The 17,577-nt window shown below is 39.3% G+C and overlaps 1 protein-coding gene across 6 annotated transcripts in view; it reads right to left on the bottom strand.

Moving 5' to 3' along the window:
- The window catches only part of tcf12 (transcription factor 12), a 70,676-nt gene that overhangs the window by 21,880 nt on the left and 31,219 nt on the right, over positions 1-17,577 (bottom strand). For all 6 annotated transcript variants that reach the window (XR_015109944.1, XM_086184035.1, XM_086184022.1 and 3 more), the window contains 3 exons: positions 16,792-16,853; positions 14,256-14,388; positions 13,483-13,535 (listed from right to left, as the gene is read on the bottom strand). Coding sequence is in view for 5 of the 6 variants with exons in the window: in XM_086184035.1 (XP_086040161.1) it covers positions 13,483-13,535; positions 14,256-14,388; positions 16,792-16,853 (248 nt within the window). In the remaining variant the exon portion in view is untranslated. The remainder of the gene's footprint in view (positions 1-13,482; positions 13,536-14,255; positions 14,389-16,791; positions 16,854-17,577) is intronic.

The raw sequence follows: 17,577 nt of genomic DNA on the forward strand, positions 1-17,577 counted from the left end.
ACACATGTGAACATGATATAAATGCAGAACACAGCGAAAAGACTCGGGCTTGCTGGGCTTTGCTGAGCGAGCGGGACTCCAGCATGTTGTTGTCTGAGTGTGTAATTAAAGTGCTCTGGGAGGGGCGGAGCTCTCATGGGTCTTCTGGTTTACACATGTGACCAAGGTTGATATTAGTTCCATGGAGATCTCAGGTTAGCCTTACACAGGAGCCCGGGCTTTTGTCTTTTGCCTCTGACAGGCGCTCAATGGGCAGCATATGGCAGTGGATAATGCTAATTGTCCTTTTTACCCTGGGCTAACCAGTCAAAGCATTAATAAACCATTCCGAACACTGGGTGCCTCATACTGCTAGCCTGTGGTAGAGAGGGCCCGTCTGGGTTTCCTTTTACAAGGCCATTAATTAAAAGCCGTCACTCACACGGATCAGCACACCAACACAGACCTAACCCCTCATCTCAACATCAGTATTTCTTATTAAAAACCTACCAACTGCCCCTCTCCACTCTGTCTTTCAAATCATATTTATTTTTGAACATTTTAATCTCAAAGGCCCCTTTGATTCAATTAAAAATGTGTAATGTTGCAATCAAACATACACACAAAAAAACTATACTGTTCAAAAATACCGTTTTATTTTGTAAATTTGTGTATACATTTTTTTTATTTATTTGATGCAAAAAAAGTGCCTGATTAAGCAAAGAGACTACTTAATTTCTACTCCCTGGATCAGGGGAAGCAAGTTATTACAGGAAAATCCACAAAGTGAACACAAACTTAGGGATGATCAAACTAAAACTACAACTAAATTACCTGCCCAAGACATGTATGGAGTTAATGCCTTTCATCAACACTTAACCTCAACTAACAGGGAATATACCCCCCATGGCTCTCGGTCTTTGAAGTTCCTCCCTCGCAAATCAAAACATCTTACATTATATCACAAGCTGCCAACCTTCGCTAAGGAAATAGCATAATTACAGGAAGGCAAAAGAAATAAGCAAACATGAAACTCAGGAAAAATCAGCCTAGTGGCTGAGAAGCTCAGAGAGTTCCAACATGGTCGTAGTCACGCGTCCTATTTGGAGCTCGATATCTACTCGGAACTGAACTATATTTCTGGAGCATTTTAATGGGAAATCTTACACACTTACAGGGCTTAGTTTGCACCACGGACTACCCATCAGCCTGCTGGGAGGGCGTTGATCAACGTTTGTGTCTGATACCTGCCAATGCTTTCTGGAAAATAAAGAGCTCTGTGATTTTATGCATAAAACTGTGAAATGAAACGTGTCGCTAAACCAAACTTTCATTATCAGGATAATTGATGGATTTTTTTAGTTTGACTTAAGGAATGGATTTTTGAAGCAAAATGTATTTTTTTTCTAAGGCTGAGAACTTCTTATAAAAATGTCACATTTATCTGGCTCAGTTTTGAAAAATTATTTTGGAAATTGGAATCTTGACATAAAGAAAAAACAAATACATATACATCCTAATATTTACATTTGACCAGCTTGTTAAATGTTCACATGTAAAGCTGAAATACAAACACATGAATTAAGCTACCAACCACAAGAAAACTGAGCCAAAGGGAGAAAACAGTTCACCAACACTGACATAACACCACAAAATAAGAGTAACCATATTTTATAAAATGCAACATCAATCCCTTCATCCACCTATTTATCTATTTTTATTATCATTACTGTGGTTATTTTCATCAAGTCAAACCACCAATGCATATCTAGAAACATGACTGGCAGGTTGTTTTTCTGCCTGCCTCAAAGCAGTCACATCTTTTATTTCAGTGAACATTTTGACAGCAGACTGAATATATCAAGTGAGGTTCTTCACAAAAAAGAAAGAAGAAAAGCACACTGCAGCATATCCGATCAGCCACAAAGTTTTGGTTTAGGTATGAATGCCAAGTCAGACTGGGTGTTATACTCTTATTTTGGGGGGATGGTGGGTAGAACTAACATTTAGAAAACATGGTACCTGTTGCATTGATAAACACCAGGCAAATTCCACCTTACAGAGCACATGTTTTCTCTTATGTTTCTACCATTTGAAGATATAATTGGATGACATTCCACGTACGGAGGGATGTTTTCCATGACGCAAAACAAATATAAAAAGGTCTAACAATCACTGCAGGGCTTTCACTTCAATTTTTTTTCTTTTGCTAATAGGAGGCGGAAGAAAGCTCACTTAGCAGTTCCATCTGTATTGGTTCCGTGCCACCAGCTCACAAGCCAATGGCCCACTGTGAATTCTCCTGGTGTTCCAGATGGTGAGCCTGCTATGCAACTCCGCATTATAGCAAATTATTGTGAATCAAGTTCGTGCAAAGAGTGAACACAATATTTCTTTTTCCTTGAAAGGAAATTTGAAAAAAAAAAAAAAGGCGGTTATTTAACAAGTGCTTTTGATCATAAGGTTTGCCCATTCTGTCCACATGCAATCAATTTTCCCCCCATCACTAACTGTAACACAAGCCTGTTAATACTTAATACGAAAAAGATCAAAGTCATCTCATGTGCAGCGGGAACAGAGGAAATGCTGTAATGTGTTATAAGGAAAAAATTGCAAGCTAAATTTGGATGACCTCTTTAATGTAATATCATATAAATGCTAAATTTTTCCTTTAAAAGCAAGTGCCCTTCGTAAAGGAGAAAATAGCACATGCAATGACAGGTGGAAATCTGTGTGTGTAATTTGCTTATGACAGGATAATTACTTAAGGATTACTGAAAGGCTCTACAGACTGCATTCAGCCATTGTTAGAACTGCGTCCTTCAGCAGATTCATAAGCCTCCAGATTATTTTTTCATTTCCTTTTACCATGAAGACAGAGAATATTCTCTTATAACAACAAAAACAAGTGCAGCCACTGCTGACCAAAGCTCACACCTTTAACATTACTTTATACTCAGCTCCTTGGAGTCCAAGTAAGCCAACACGCACACAAACATGATGCATACATTTGAAAAAAAGTACTCCGAGTATTACAAATCAAAGGGGTCATTACAGAGAAGTTCAAAAATCACATTAGGCTCCCTGTGGTGTCAAGAATGCCAATGAGATTAAAAACAGATGGAATAACAGCAACACTGGTGCTCGGAGCTCAATCTGCAAACAGGAAAGTCTAACCTCAACAGGCAGCCTCTTTCCCTTAATCATTCCCAGACTCCCACTTGTTATTATTTCAACCCAGACGTGGAGCTCCAGGAACCAGCCAGTAAAAATAAATTCAGGGCAGCAAAAAGCCTTTTCTGCCACAATGTTTCATTCGGTCCATGACAAAAAGTTTTTAAAATGGCAAAAAGTTTTTTTTTCCTTGTACGTGAGAGCTCAGTAGTAGAAGAATGTTTGTACAAAGTAATGATACACAGTAGCTGAGAAGTGTTTATTACACACTTCAAATGCATTAATAATTTTACAGACAGAAAATTGCTCCAACGTAATAGAATATCAACGAGAAGTGCCTCATGTTTTCACGTGTCTACACACTCAGAATCAATAATCAGGCGTCTTTTTTATCAATGATTAAATAAAATATACAAAAAGAGAACAGTCAAGTACAGTCAGATGGACAGGCACACTCACACACACTTTTTCCAGCCTCTAACACACAGGCATTCTCAAAGAGGTTACTCACCGATTTCCCGTTGTAGTAATACATTAAAGAGTTACTGCCCATTCCAGGGACTGGGTAGGCGCAATACATTATAGCTTTAACTATCTGTGTGATAAAAAGGTACACTACAGCAACACACTAGTGTTCTTGCTAGACATTCATCCAAACCGTTCAAAAGGGACTAATAATTCTTTCAGTACTGGCCTCCACACATAACCCACTCAGAGGAAACTTATGCAAAGCAGGATTGTACCATTCCACACAGAGGGAAAGGGGGGCTGTCAGAAGGGAGTGGCTCATTTGGTACATCCCTCTCTTAAGCCTCTAAGAGCTGAGGCAAAGAGGAAAGGGACTGGGGGAAGGGAGGCAATGGGGAGGGGGGGGGGGTATAAAAAGATAAAGGGAAGTGGGTGGGACAGAAAACAAATGTGTGAGAGGATTTAGAAAGAGAGAAGAAATGTTTAATTCCAAGCATTAAAAATGCAGATTTTCTGCAGGGAAACCCTGACAAACTGGAACTAAAACAATTAAATGCTTAGCTGGATTTCACAAATATGTGTAATTTAAATGAGTGCAGAAACAAGTGCAGTGAACCAGATTGTTTTCACACATTTTAATCCAAAGAGTCTAATCGTTTGTTTTTTGATGATTAAACAAGGTTACAGGCAATGAGGTAAAATGTGACTACTGTAAGAACAAAATCATCTGGCGACATATTTTATCTGCTCCTAGCTCCCACATCAGTAAAGAGTCACTAATGGGAGAGAGTGAACATGTAGGAGGAAAAGCAGCATAAATGTCAAACCATATCAAAGTAATGAGAGCAGAAATATAAAATATGAGAGTATCGGCGTGGGCCAAATGAGTGCTTTAGTCGAGAAGTGCCTGTAAACACAAAACTGTGAAGCATGCAACAGCTGCAAAGGGGCCGGCTTGTGACGTCGAAACAGGAAAATAATGCTCCATTTCCTAAACCCTGGGGGCCTCAGACAGGGGGAGCACTGGAGGGGAAAGCAAAACATCAACAGCCATTTTACTACGGTTTACTGTCACTGCAAGCCACAGAGCTTCCCCATTACCTTTACATGTGAGTGGGAGGGAGGGGAGGGAAGAGCAGAAGAAAGGAGGCGATAGATACCATATTCAACGGACGGCCCAGTACAGTCTGACTGGAGCCTTTCATGACTACCACTCGAAGCTTCCTGGACTAAACACAGGCCTGCAGACTCATTGAGAACATTATTGTTATAGAAAGATTAAAGCCTCCACTTCCTTAAAAAAACTAGGCCTTTATTATGCTTTGCCTTTAGTACTGTTATTATTTATCCCCCCCTTTTCTTCTCTGAGACCCTTTTAAACTCTTCCAAAACACTGGCTCTACATGCTGTTACCGCTTTAAATCTGGCACTCTTTCAAGCTGATGCTTTAAGGAAAATGGTCGTGATAGAAGTGTTTGAAGGGTCTAAAACAAGTCCAGACTCAGCACGGTGTTGTGAGGGGAGAAAACATGAAAGCACAGAGAAATGGGCATTAATTTGAGAAACCGTGCACACATACAGTATACCAGACTGACTCACAGCACTGCAGGGCCAATCCTTTATATAATGACTCTGGAGACACTGAGAATGTCTATGCATTTCAAGTGATGAGAAAGTTTTCTGAAATTATACCAACTGAATGAACAATCACACAGGTCACAGCCTTGACATTATGGAAAACAGTCAACATCCCCTGGGGAGATGAAGGACACGCTCCACCCACCTGTTCACACTAACCTCTTCGACCACACTCCCGTCATCACAAGGTGCTTTTACTGGAATTTGTTTGGGTGTTGAAAAACACTAAGCAAATTCACAGGCTGAGGTCACCCCCATTTCAGGCATGGATTTAGCGATGATGTCATCAGACAGGAAGATTGTTTCCTGTAAGACTCTCTGGTTCTAATTAGAGAGGACTCACTTGGGGAGCTGGGGGTGCACAGGGGGATGCTAACTCCCATCCTCTCAAAATCCAGGATAAGTGATGAGAGAAGTGATTGTAAGACCTTTTTTTTAACATAAATACGTTGGTTATTTTGGATTATGTAAATAGTGTTGGAAATAACTCCTTTATTTAGGTTTTTTGACAATCTTCACTTTATCTTGCTTCACAGAGTAACACTTTCACCTCACAACTACAACAGCCTGTTTCCTGTTTTACACGTTCCATCATCACCTAACATGCTACGATCACAACGCGCACAACAGCAACTTAAATCTGTTTAGGAATCGGTGTGTCGTAACTGCATTAATGCTACAGTTGTCTGTAAAAGACAGTGTTAAAACAACAAGGACATAGTTGGCTATGGAACAAAGGAAAGAAGTGAGAAATCCTTTGTTGGCTCAGTAAACGTCTCATTGAGAGAAACGTCTCATTCATTTTAAACACTGTCAGGGTTTTCATTCTTCATCATTATCATGAGGTGTTAAGCTTATTTATTCCAGTAAATAAGCAACATTTTTGCTTTATTGTACTTCTAAAAACATTTGAGTAAAAATTCTATTTTTGTATTTTCTTCTTCAACATATGAAATCCTTTGAAATTTAAAACAGTGAATGATTAAATAAATTTAAGCTCATTTTGTGCCCGAGGACAAAAACAAAGATGAATGATCAGTTGTGGATGAAGAAATAACTGAAGAGTCTAATTATGCTTGAAAATTAACATATCCATAGAAATATCAGACACGAGTGATCAAGTTGTTGCTGACATCTTGACTATGTTAGCAATTTCTGAAAAGGAAAAAAAAACTATACCTGTACCTGTTATGTACTCTATCTGTATTCCTATTTTAAATGCATTTTTCTGGCCATGATGATGTAATATATGACTTCCTGCAGTAAAATGTATTGAAACAATGCTTCAGAGTGTGTAGCAACAGGCTGTTCCCTCTCTACTTTGAAACACACGGACAGTTTGAGAGTCAACAGCAGTTGGGACACCTGAGGGAATTGTTTCTCCTCAACATTCAAGGCTTCTTGATGCCTACAAAAATGTGCGGTTTTGCAAAGTTAACTATTTTAACTTTAACAGTTTCCTGCCGAACACTGTACCATTTTGGTTTATTGGCCGAGCTTGAACACCGGGAAACAAGAGCGACCGGTTGTGTGCACGTCTTAGATGAGATGAATACTGTCAACGGCATTAAAAACTGCCACTGCAGTAACTGAGTGGAATAACCACAAGCAATGAAATGTGGCGGAGCAGACTAGCTCTGTGGTTTGTGAGAGAAAGAGAGAGAGAGAGAGAGAGAGAGAGAGAGAGAGAGAGAGAGAAGAGAGACACAGACAGACAGACAGACAGACAGACAGACAGACAGAATTTGAGAAATCTATCAACAGGTCCAGCGAGATGTAATGAAGACTGCTGTTAGGACCGTGAACAATTCTTTATTCATGCATACGCACTTAATAAAGAACAGTTCTGAAATGATTGCAATTCCAACAATGCGGGTAGACACTGCGCTCTTCCTGCTGCCTCTTAAAATCTGTGGTGAGCCTTAGCTGCTGCAACTGTTGCTCATAGACGTGGTGTAAGATTACGGGATGAGCTGACAAACTTTAATCAAGCTTGTGACAAGAGAAGTTTGTGAGAAGTCACACAGATTCTTCCTTAAGTTCAAAAAATATGAAAATCGAATGATTGACTGACAGGGTGACTGAGAATGCTCTGTGGAGCTGCGTCTCCACTTCCTCCCTGTCCATATTTAATACACTACTGCAAATGAATCAGTTTATATACACGCATTCCTTTAATTGTAATCTCTCTGCACTAAAATTACTTCATTTCCTACATTAAAAAAGACATTTTCAGCTTATTTGTTTATGTTTTATAAGCATGTCCATATATTTTTAGTTCTGAACATGGAATGTTTGTGATCATTTGATGAAAATCATTTTGAAGCACACTGGTACAAAACTTTTGTGTGGAATAAAATATTTTCCTAACAGAAGGTAGCTGTCAATGTAATGTGCTGCTATGTTTTACCGTTACTGCCTGCTTTTATCCTGCTCTGGTATATATATTTCAGGAATTACGTAATGTCTTTGACCACACAAGAGGGCTATGCCTTCAAAAAAATGGCTGTACGTATAAAACTTGCTCTCAAACTGTGACCGCAGCAAAGCTATTAACGATTTCCGTTTCTCATTTCAGCTGCAGTAAAAAAGTACCACATTTGTTGGACATCTATCCTAAAATATTTGCAGGGGGGGAAAAAAAATCAAATATAAAAATATAAGTTCTCCTGGTGAGTCTCTGACAAACATTTTGTTTCCATTCTCATGTTCACACAGATTTTTGTGTCGTCTGAATCTGACAATGACAGAAAGGTCACAGCATGACTGGACGCCGATGGCACAATATCAAAGTTTTTAAATTAATATGATTTTGTTATGGTATCATAAATCGAGAGAAATTTCTTGTCACCTGAATAAACTGTATCTTGTAAGCCTTTGGATCAATAATTATAATACTATTATAATAATGTGGATATATTTAGTTTCTAAATGTCTGCATGAGCAACAATTTCTTTTGAAAAATGAGAAAAATCTTAAAACATATCAAACTCAAGAAGGCTTTTTTAAATGTATTTCTGGGTGATAAATCTATTTATAACGAAGTACAAGAAATAAGGGTATATACAGTATAACTGCAATAAGGCAGAGAATCAAAGTAATAACAGACATCTGATGCTTCTTCTTCCTCATGATACCTTATGTACACGCTCTAACCTGGCGCCGGCTGAGACTTGCAGTCAAGAACTTGAGTGACAACATGAGCCTCACATGCTTTAATGATGCACTTTCCAGGTCACAGCAGCCAGGCTGAGATGGTCTCTAAATAACACACTCTACCTTGGTGATTGTTGACAGGCTGTGTTCTTGAGCCTGCCAGCAATCTGAAATCAAGGTTTGCATTAATGCTGTAAACTCACGCAAGCCCTGCATGAATAATTTACAACAGGCCAGATTGTGAGTAATGACTTTAATCTGCGCATTATTTTCGGACTCTTTGTCCTTTTAACTCCTTGTTCTCCTCCCAGATGAAAGAGGTCAGGCCTCTGGCTTGTTTGCCTGTTCCATTATCTTCAGCCTCTAATGTCAGTGGTACATTTCAGCAACCCAAACAAAGATAAACACACAGCGCACGGTCTCAGAGGTGGCTGCGGCTGTTCAGCGTCATCCCAGTCAAACCAGGGGTGTCTATCTAATCAGCCATCTGATGAGGCCATCTCAGGGGAGCTCCCAAACTGAGGTCAGGTCAGAGCCTAAAATATTATCCACTGTCAGTTGCACAGGCCGTAAGTACCTGCAAACAACATATAGGACCAGACCTCCAAACACTGGGATTTTATAGTGGTGGGATATGTAGAATATGAGTCACGCAGTTTCCAATATGCACTTAAGTAGGATTATGTTGTCTTTCTGCCATGAACACTTCACTTTGGATGAATAATCTATTTGTAACAATATAATTGCATAAACTTACATCTTGTGTTTCTGATGTGTCTGTCTTCAGATCATTTACAACAGTAACTCAAGTTGTAAAATTTGAATAAACAAAATAAATGATCTTACAAGCTCTGCATGACAGCCATCATGTACAAGCACAGCAGCTCGGGAGCTTGTGTACACACACGCCTGATGTTTGTCAGTCTTACACAGCGGAGAGTGACACACAGCAAGTTTCTTCAATGCTTTTACAAATATCATTCGGAGAGCCTACTGCAGAACTGAAACTCACACTTTGCAGCATATTCGCTATCCCCTTTTCTTTGAACAATTTCTAATTTGCTCATATATAATTCTTTAAATTTCTAAAAGTCAGAAACTGTTATTTCTATCAACTCAATTTTTTTTTACTAGACTACAGATATTAAATTTGTCACAAAATGCAATGTTCAGTTAATTAAAAAAATTAAGTTTCTCCAAATAAGAAAGTAATTGGATTTTTAAAACAACCTTTTGTTGAGTTCTTTAATCTATCAATATTAATAGTACTGAAAAGATTTGTAGACAGTTTTAGCAACAAAAAATATCCAATGCAAATGATATAAAATCAAAGTTAAGGTTTAAAGGCAACGATTATTGCTTGACTAAAAACCCACCCTGATATTTACAACAGTTGAATCTTTTTCATCTACAATCATACTTCCTCAGCTGCCGAGATTCGTCACGCGTTTGGATTTACACAGTGAAATAATGCCATTGGGATGGAGCGCAGTAGTCTGAAACTATGTAAAATGCATTTAACAAAACATCAACAAAAATCTGAAATATTTCCACGTGTGTGGTAAAGCTTTCTAATTTCATGAGTCCATGGGCGTGTTCCAAAAACTAATTTTGCCTTTAGAATTGTAAAGTGTGATCCAGGCTGTTGACACAGGGCCTCGCAGATGTATTTCATCTAAAGTTGATTCCTTAAATGCTATTAATGTTCTAGCCTGCTGTGATTCAAAAGAAGAAACAAAGTGAGCTGTTTTCTCAGAAAGAGAAACATTAGGTTCCTGTTGTAGAACAATATTTGTCTTGTCTTTGAGCTGTTAAAGACAGATGGGTAAGGAAAAATATATCTTTTGAATGTCATGCAACAGACATCACTGCAAGGAAATTTCTGTGTCTTAAGATTCAGAGCCTCAGGCACAGTTCCTTTCTTACAACTCGCACAGTAGAAATCTCTCCAAAACAAGGGTGTGTGAGTGATCTGTCAAAAGCAAATGTCAATCTTTTTTGTCATCCACACTCAGGGATCTCGCTTGCAAAAGTCCCTGAGGGGAGCTGAATCTCAGCCCACCACTTTCTTTCTCTCATCCTGCAGCCATGCTGACACCAAAGCTGGTGAGGAAGTGTCACATCAAGTGGCTGTGCCTCTGACAGAGGTTCGTAGGGGGTAAAAAACACTATTTACACAACACAAAATCGCGCGCGCACACACACACACACGCACACACATATTGCCCTTGTAGCTTTCCATAAATATCCAAGACACAAGATGCAAGTTCCCCGCCCCCCCACAAGCGACAGAACCCTCTCTCTCTTCAGCCCCCCTGTCAGACAGGTGCCCACGCAGCTGCCCATCAGCATAGCAGCCTGCCTGTCCAATGACAACATGCTCTGTCCTTTGGTCTCAGAGTTTATACAGTCAAGTAATGCATGCAGCCAATTATAGCCGAGGTGTCTCCCGTGAGAAATCAAAAAGCTTTCATGCTGCAGGTTGGAACACTTTATAGATGCTTGTCAGCAAATATATATATATATACACTATATTATAGTATAGTATATTATTTATATATATATATATATATATATATATATATATATATATACACACACTATATTATAGTATAGTATAGTATAGTATATATATATATATATATATATATATATATATATATATATATATATATATACACACACACACATACATATATATAGAGAGAGAGAGACAGAGAGAGAGACAGAGAGAGGTACATGTCACATCACTCTGCATACAGTGAGGGTGAATAACTAACCTGCTTCTTAAATTAAAGGTGGCTCATGCAAAACCCACCATCACGTCCAGATCTACTGTGCTGCAATCCTGCAAACAACACATCTAGCAGACCACAGGGAGTGTGTGTGGCTGAGGGAGGAGGAGGAGGAGGGGGCGGATCTGTATATAAGATGAAAAAGACCTATAAACATTTAAATGTTTGCAATCACCAGCTGTCCTGTCTAGATAGCCTTCACATCCTGGTGCACTACAGTGTCAAAACCTAAACGCACGGAGGATGTGCTCCTGTAAATATTTTGATTCAGCTCCATCATGTAGTGTACACAAACATCATGCTTGGATTTTCAACTTACATTGCCCATCTGATTTAAAACATTTATTTTTAAACTAAGGAACCAGTAGACAAGCTGGAGGAAAAGGGGGATTTAGGGAAGAAATAAATAAATAAATAAGAAAATTCCCAGCAGTAGACATAATGATAGGAAGCGCAGTGTTGATTTTTTTTTTTTTTTTTTTTAAATCAAGCAGCTATTCAGGTCTCTGGTGAGGCTCTCGCGCTTGCTTACTCAAGCAAAAGCTTTCAGTGGCATCTGCAGCTGCATTCAGGCTTTACAGGTACACTGCAGGCTCTCTACACAGCTGCCTCTGGAAAAGTAGCTCCGACTCCAGGTGTGCCTTCACTTCAGCACTTCTCAAAACCGCCCTCGCTACTTCCAGTGTCGCTGACGGCAACATAAACACAAATCTTGGCTGATAGCATCCAGAGATATACAGCAATCACACTATAAGACCACCTCTACACCTCCAAACCACCTGACCTCCCGTATTAGCCCAATAACTAAATCCTAACACCTCCTAAAAGCTGCCAGACAACCTCCCACTCATCCACTTTACCTATATAACACTTATCAAAAAAAAAAGGCCTTATGTTTTCCTTCCTCTGTCAGCAAGTTATAAGAGACCTACAGTCTTTTATTCAACATTGCCATCTTTATTCTTTCAAATGGGATCAAAGACTAACTTGGATAATCCCTCCAAGCTCCAGGCTTTATCTCCTGAGCGGTGCCGAGTGACAAGAAGCTGTATTTTATCCCGTGCTCCGTCACTGTTTCTCCCCATCTACCATTGTACTGCCTGATTGTACTCTTATGAGTCACAGAACCGCACCTGCACCCATGTGTTAAGTACTGACAAATAAAAGCCCAGCGTCCATTTACACAACAAAGAGATGTAACCCGCGAGGCAACCATTCTTCGCCTCCCTCCGTCTGACGAGACCTCAGATATATCACTTACTTAAGAGGAAGGCAGCACACGTTCCCACCGCTGCCGGAGACGGCTTCTCTCCCTCATGCTCTGACAAACTTCTTTTCAAATACAAATCCAGAAACAAAACACATGCCAACCTTTTATGTTCTGAAGCCTGTTCCATATTTGATTTCAGAGTAACAGCAGTAGAGGTGACAATTATCAAAGCTCTGAAAAGCAAATCCAGTCTCAGTCTCCCTTACCAAAACAATAAACATTGTGAACGAATCAAAAAAAAAAAAGAGACTGGATTTTGGTAAACCAGTTGCTTCTTATTAAGAAGAAAAAAGCATTGTCTTGTACCAGTTCTAGGAGTTTAAGGCACAGTTTAATAGAACCTTTGCCAATCCACTAGGGTTTTAACAATGAACATCTGACTTACTGATTTATGCATATTAATGAACTCCAGTGCCCCCTGCCTCAGCGAATGCAAGCTGAGCTCCACACTTCTCTGCATCCTAATGGTTTCTGCTCCACCGGGATCATTACCAACAGAAATTTCAGATATTCTGTGCTATTAATCTCTGTCTGTCCTCCTGTTCAGCTACGTAATGACTAATTAAACATCAAAAGAGCAGAGCTGGGGATCCACTCTGACAGCCTCTCTCTCTCCCAGGAGAGGCTGTGAGGAGGCTCGACTGTGACAGGGCAGCACTGAAAATCAATCACCTCGAGGTACAGAGGTACACACATGTACACGCACGTACACGCGCACACAAGATGGGACCTGCAGAGACATCAATGTACTAAAATCAAACAACAAGCCTTTAGAAAACAAATACAAAATGTCACAAGTTTGTGTTCAAAAGCCCATAAAAAGAAGTGAATTCCCTTTAAAGAAATATGCCATGGATGTTGAGAGTGCTCTTTGTTTGTAGGTGTTGGGAGGGTGGGTGTCTGAGAAGCGTGTGTGTGTGTGTGTGTGTGTGTGTGTGTGTGTGTTTAAGTAAGCTCACTGTGGAATCTATTTATATGAGAGGTAGATGATCTTCCACTCACAGATGAAGGCAGGCCAGGCGGGACCTTGCGAACCTTTTTTGTTTGTAGAGGATCTGTTGAGAGATGAAAGCACATCTATTCATTTGCAGGCAGCAAGGACATGTGAATGTGCAGTAAAAAGACACTTCACCAAGAAAATATGGTATTATTTTGTGTATTTATTTATACAAATTAATAAATAAATATTTTCTTTATGTGTGTGTGTTTTTGTGTGTGTGTGTGTGTGTGTGTGTGTAGAAATTATGATTTTCACATAAACATAAATGTAAATATTGATTGTGCTTACATCTCATTTTCATTTTGTATTAGATCTTAATAAACCATCTCCTCTGATTCAATATCAGCTATTCTGGGGCTGACAGTGCTGCAGTCCTGCCAAACTGTAGTCGGTTTCACCCTCAGACTGATTTAGTAAACTGATATGTGGTCAAGCAGCTGACTAGTAACACAGTGTGTTTTTGAAAGGCTTGTTTGCTGGTTTCTCCAGTATTTACTGCAGTCAAAGGAGGTACGAACTAGAACCGGACCATGTTAGTTTTGCGTTACATGCATCATAGCAATTTTATTTCCTTTCCCCTTGGATCTACCTTCCTTAGTATTTCAGCTCATCTTTTTTCTTTTAAAATTTTAGACTTGAACAAAATTGTCACAAACAAGAACAGCAAATCCTTTAGGTTATATTTATATTATACAAGGAACATTGAAGCTTACAGTTTGAATCAATATTTACAGAGTAGAATTATCCATCTAACAATGTTGGAGAGGACACTGACCGATGGGCGGAGGATCTTGTAGAGAACGTCTTCTGGGATTGGCTGCAGTGAACGAGTAGAATGGAGCAGCTGATTTTCCTGATGTAGTCACTGCACTTGGACTTGTCAGCCCAACGTCTGACCGTAGAGAAGACTGGAAGAGATAACACAAACTTTCTGCAGTAATCTTCATGCCTTTAAATAGTACTGTAAACAGAGAAGCTCATCATGTCAAAATCATCATAAAGTTGGGTTTTAGAAAATTACATACAAACTGTTTGGAGATTCTATTTTGAACAATCAAGGTTTTGTGTCACCTCTGAAAACCACTGAAATTTCCTCCAGTGCACACAAAGTAGATTTTCAGTGAGTCTTAGTGGGCTCACACAAACAGGAGCGTGACCCCAGTGACTTTGCTTGTAGTTTTTGCCCAAAGTTCCAGAGCTATTACAAGGAACGTCATGGATAGTTCTCAGCAAGAACTCTATCCATCAACATCATCGGTAAGTTATAAATAGGAATCAATTTCAACAAATTTGAACAATCCCTAAAACAGTCAATTTATTGATTCTTATTTTACAGGCCACCAAACTGTAACATATTATCACATCATACATAAAGTGGTGTGTAACTCTTGTTTATTCCATGTCACAGGACAGGCTGTTCCAGATTGTTCCAGGATTAGAGAGCTCACCGTGTCATTGTGGCACCATTATCCATTTGACCTTGATGGCCCTGAGTACAAACTGGATTAAGAGGCCAATTAAGAGCTTGGTCTAATTAGAGTAATTGGGCGCACACCTCAGATGATGGAGCAGGGATCACATGAATGAGTAGCCAGTCATGTTGAGTATATGGCAAGTAAACTTGCCTCACGTGCCCCTTGGAATCCTGTTTGTAGGCTGAGGATTGACACAGTAACCACTGTGACCTTTCTAGCAAGTGTGTAAAACGGAGCTTTGACAAATGCAACACAACGACTGATGAATTGGAAACAAATCAGCTAAAAGCCTACATGAGAGATATCGTCAGATTTTAAATTTGGTTTACACGAAAGGTAACACGAAAGAAACAAATTCTCTTTCTCATTTCTCCGGAGTATTTCTCCAAAATAAAATGTAGGTCATGAAAACTGTCAGACACAATGTGACACAAACATAAGCCAAAAGGAAAAAAAAAAATCTCTGTAAAATGACAACCTGTCACAGCTGGTGCAGCACTGACATGGTACAACAGACCCACTTCTGCTGCCTTTGTTCAATGATACTGAATCCCTGCAGTGACACCATAATCAATCAATCAATAGGCAGAGGTTCTTGCTATCCCTTGATTAGAACACCTCTATCACCACAAATGCTTTAAACACAATGACTAATTATGAGTATATACAGTACATGCACAAATTAATTTACTCAAGTATCCCCTTTTTATAAAAAAAAAAGGATCAAAAATTCAGGTTTCAATTACTAACAAAATAATTTGCAGAAGATGGGAAGAGCATCTGAGCATTGACAGGCATGAACATGACCATCAGAATCAATACCACAGTAGGGCTCTATTCTGATCCCTTAGAAGTCACGAGTCATACTGGGCCAGTGGCAAGTAGATCAATGTTCTTATTCAATAATTTGGATCAACCAGCTGACGAAGGACCAGCTGAAAGGTTATACAAAGACACTATAGAAAGAGGAAAACACCTATGGAATCTGGAACGGAAACATGCAACGTATTTCCAGCTCCTCTCTCTGAAATTGTCATCGTCTATCTACCTACCAAAACTATCCAGCCAATCATGGCAGTGTTGTCAGGGTCGTGACACAAGAGGTTCAAGACAGTTTTAACTGTTGTCACAAGTATGAGCGGACGCAGACAGACTTGGAATAAGCACTTGATGAAATCCATCCAAAAAATTTCGAGCGATGAGAACCTCTCACTCTTGACCACGTGTGTAATATCAACAGATACTGACAACTACGCTGCTGAGATGAGCAGAGGTTGGTGGATTGAAACAAAATGTGAGGGGGGAAAAAAAGGTTTTAAAGCCTGTTTGGGGGCATTGTACCTTATAGTTTTTTGAGCGTTTAACAGGTCATTTAAGAGAAAATGTTTTCAGCCAGCTGTGGCGCAAACTTTGATCAAATTTTAGCTTATTTTATTAGCTTTGAAAGGTTGGCCAACACCCCCTGGGGGGAAATGAGAAAAGGCACAAGCCATTTGTAACTGGTCTTAATTAAGCCATTTATAGGCATTCATGTCCATGGCAATAAAACTAGAGATGCAGAATGTACAGTATAGTCATTTACATGTCATATTTAATCAAAGAGATGTCGACCAGCTTTCTGTAGTTTTCCTGGATCACATTTGTGTGTTGTGAGGGCAGATAAGAAGAACTCATTAATATGCTGTATGTCCCTTTGACATTTTTATAGCTGTGTTTGAATTTTTATTACCACGTGTTCCTATTGAAGACTTCTATATATATATTAACATAAGTAGAGCAATAAACTAAACTATAAACAACATTGTGTTCAGACGCTTCAGCTTATATGAAACTTACCTGGCAGCTCGATGCACCAGGATCCCTCCCATAGCCTTGAAATGAAGCCCTCTCAGATTTACCTGGAAAAACAAAGACTTTCATGGAATCTGGAACCACAAATGAATATATATTCAGACGGGTGGAACCTTCTTAGTTCTCTAACATGTAACCAAATTGGTTCTTAGCATGGACAAGACCTAAAAAAAAATAGCAAAAACAAACAAACTTGTACAGAGTTTTCTGTATGTGAACTTGTAGCTACACTGAGTTTACTACTGATACAGAAATGTTGGTGAGAGTGTGACATCCAACGTGCACACCTCAAGGAAGGCTTCCAAGCAGCCTTCAGGGAGGGAATAAACTTACAGCACACAACACACATGAATCATATAAATCACAATATCTAAACTCAGCAGTTTTATTCCCCTGGAAAAACAAACAAATGTGGGAGCTCCTATGGGAGAATGATGAATAACTTTAACGGCATCATACATTATTTTTGTCAGATGTCCAATTATTACAAGCATAGACAAAAATGTTGGAACTAAATTCTGTTTACTCCGGGGAAAAAGTAAATATATTTTCCGACTTAAGAACTTGCATACACTGGATCTTTTGTTACACAATGACTGATCTGAGCTTTGCTTTTACAAGTGCAGGTGAACAGTGGCACATCTACGAGAATTCGCTTGTGCTTATCTGAGCAGTCCTGCAGAGACAGTTGCACTGCGTCCGTGCTCGCTGTATTTAGAGTCTATGGAAGCTGCAGAAAGATTGAGAAAGATTGTTAAACTCACTAAGTTG

Source organism: Aulostomus chinensis, chromosome 2 (assembly GCF_037954235.1).
Source record: "Aulostomus chinensis isolate RoL2024-O1b breed Wild chromosome 2, RoL_Achi_v1.0, whole genome shotgun sequence".
NCBI classification, from domain to species: domain Eukaryota; kingdom Metazoa; phylum Chordata; class Actinopteri; order Syngnathiformes; family Aulostomidae; genus Aulostomus; species Aulostomus chinensis.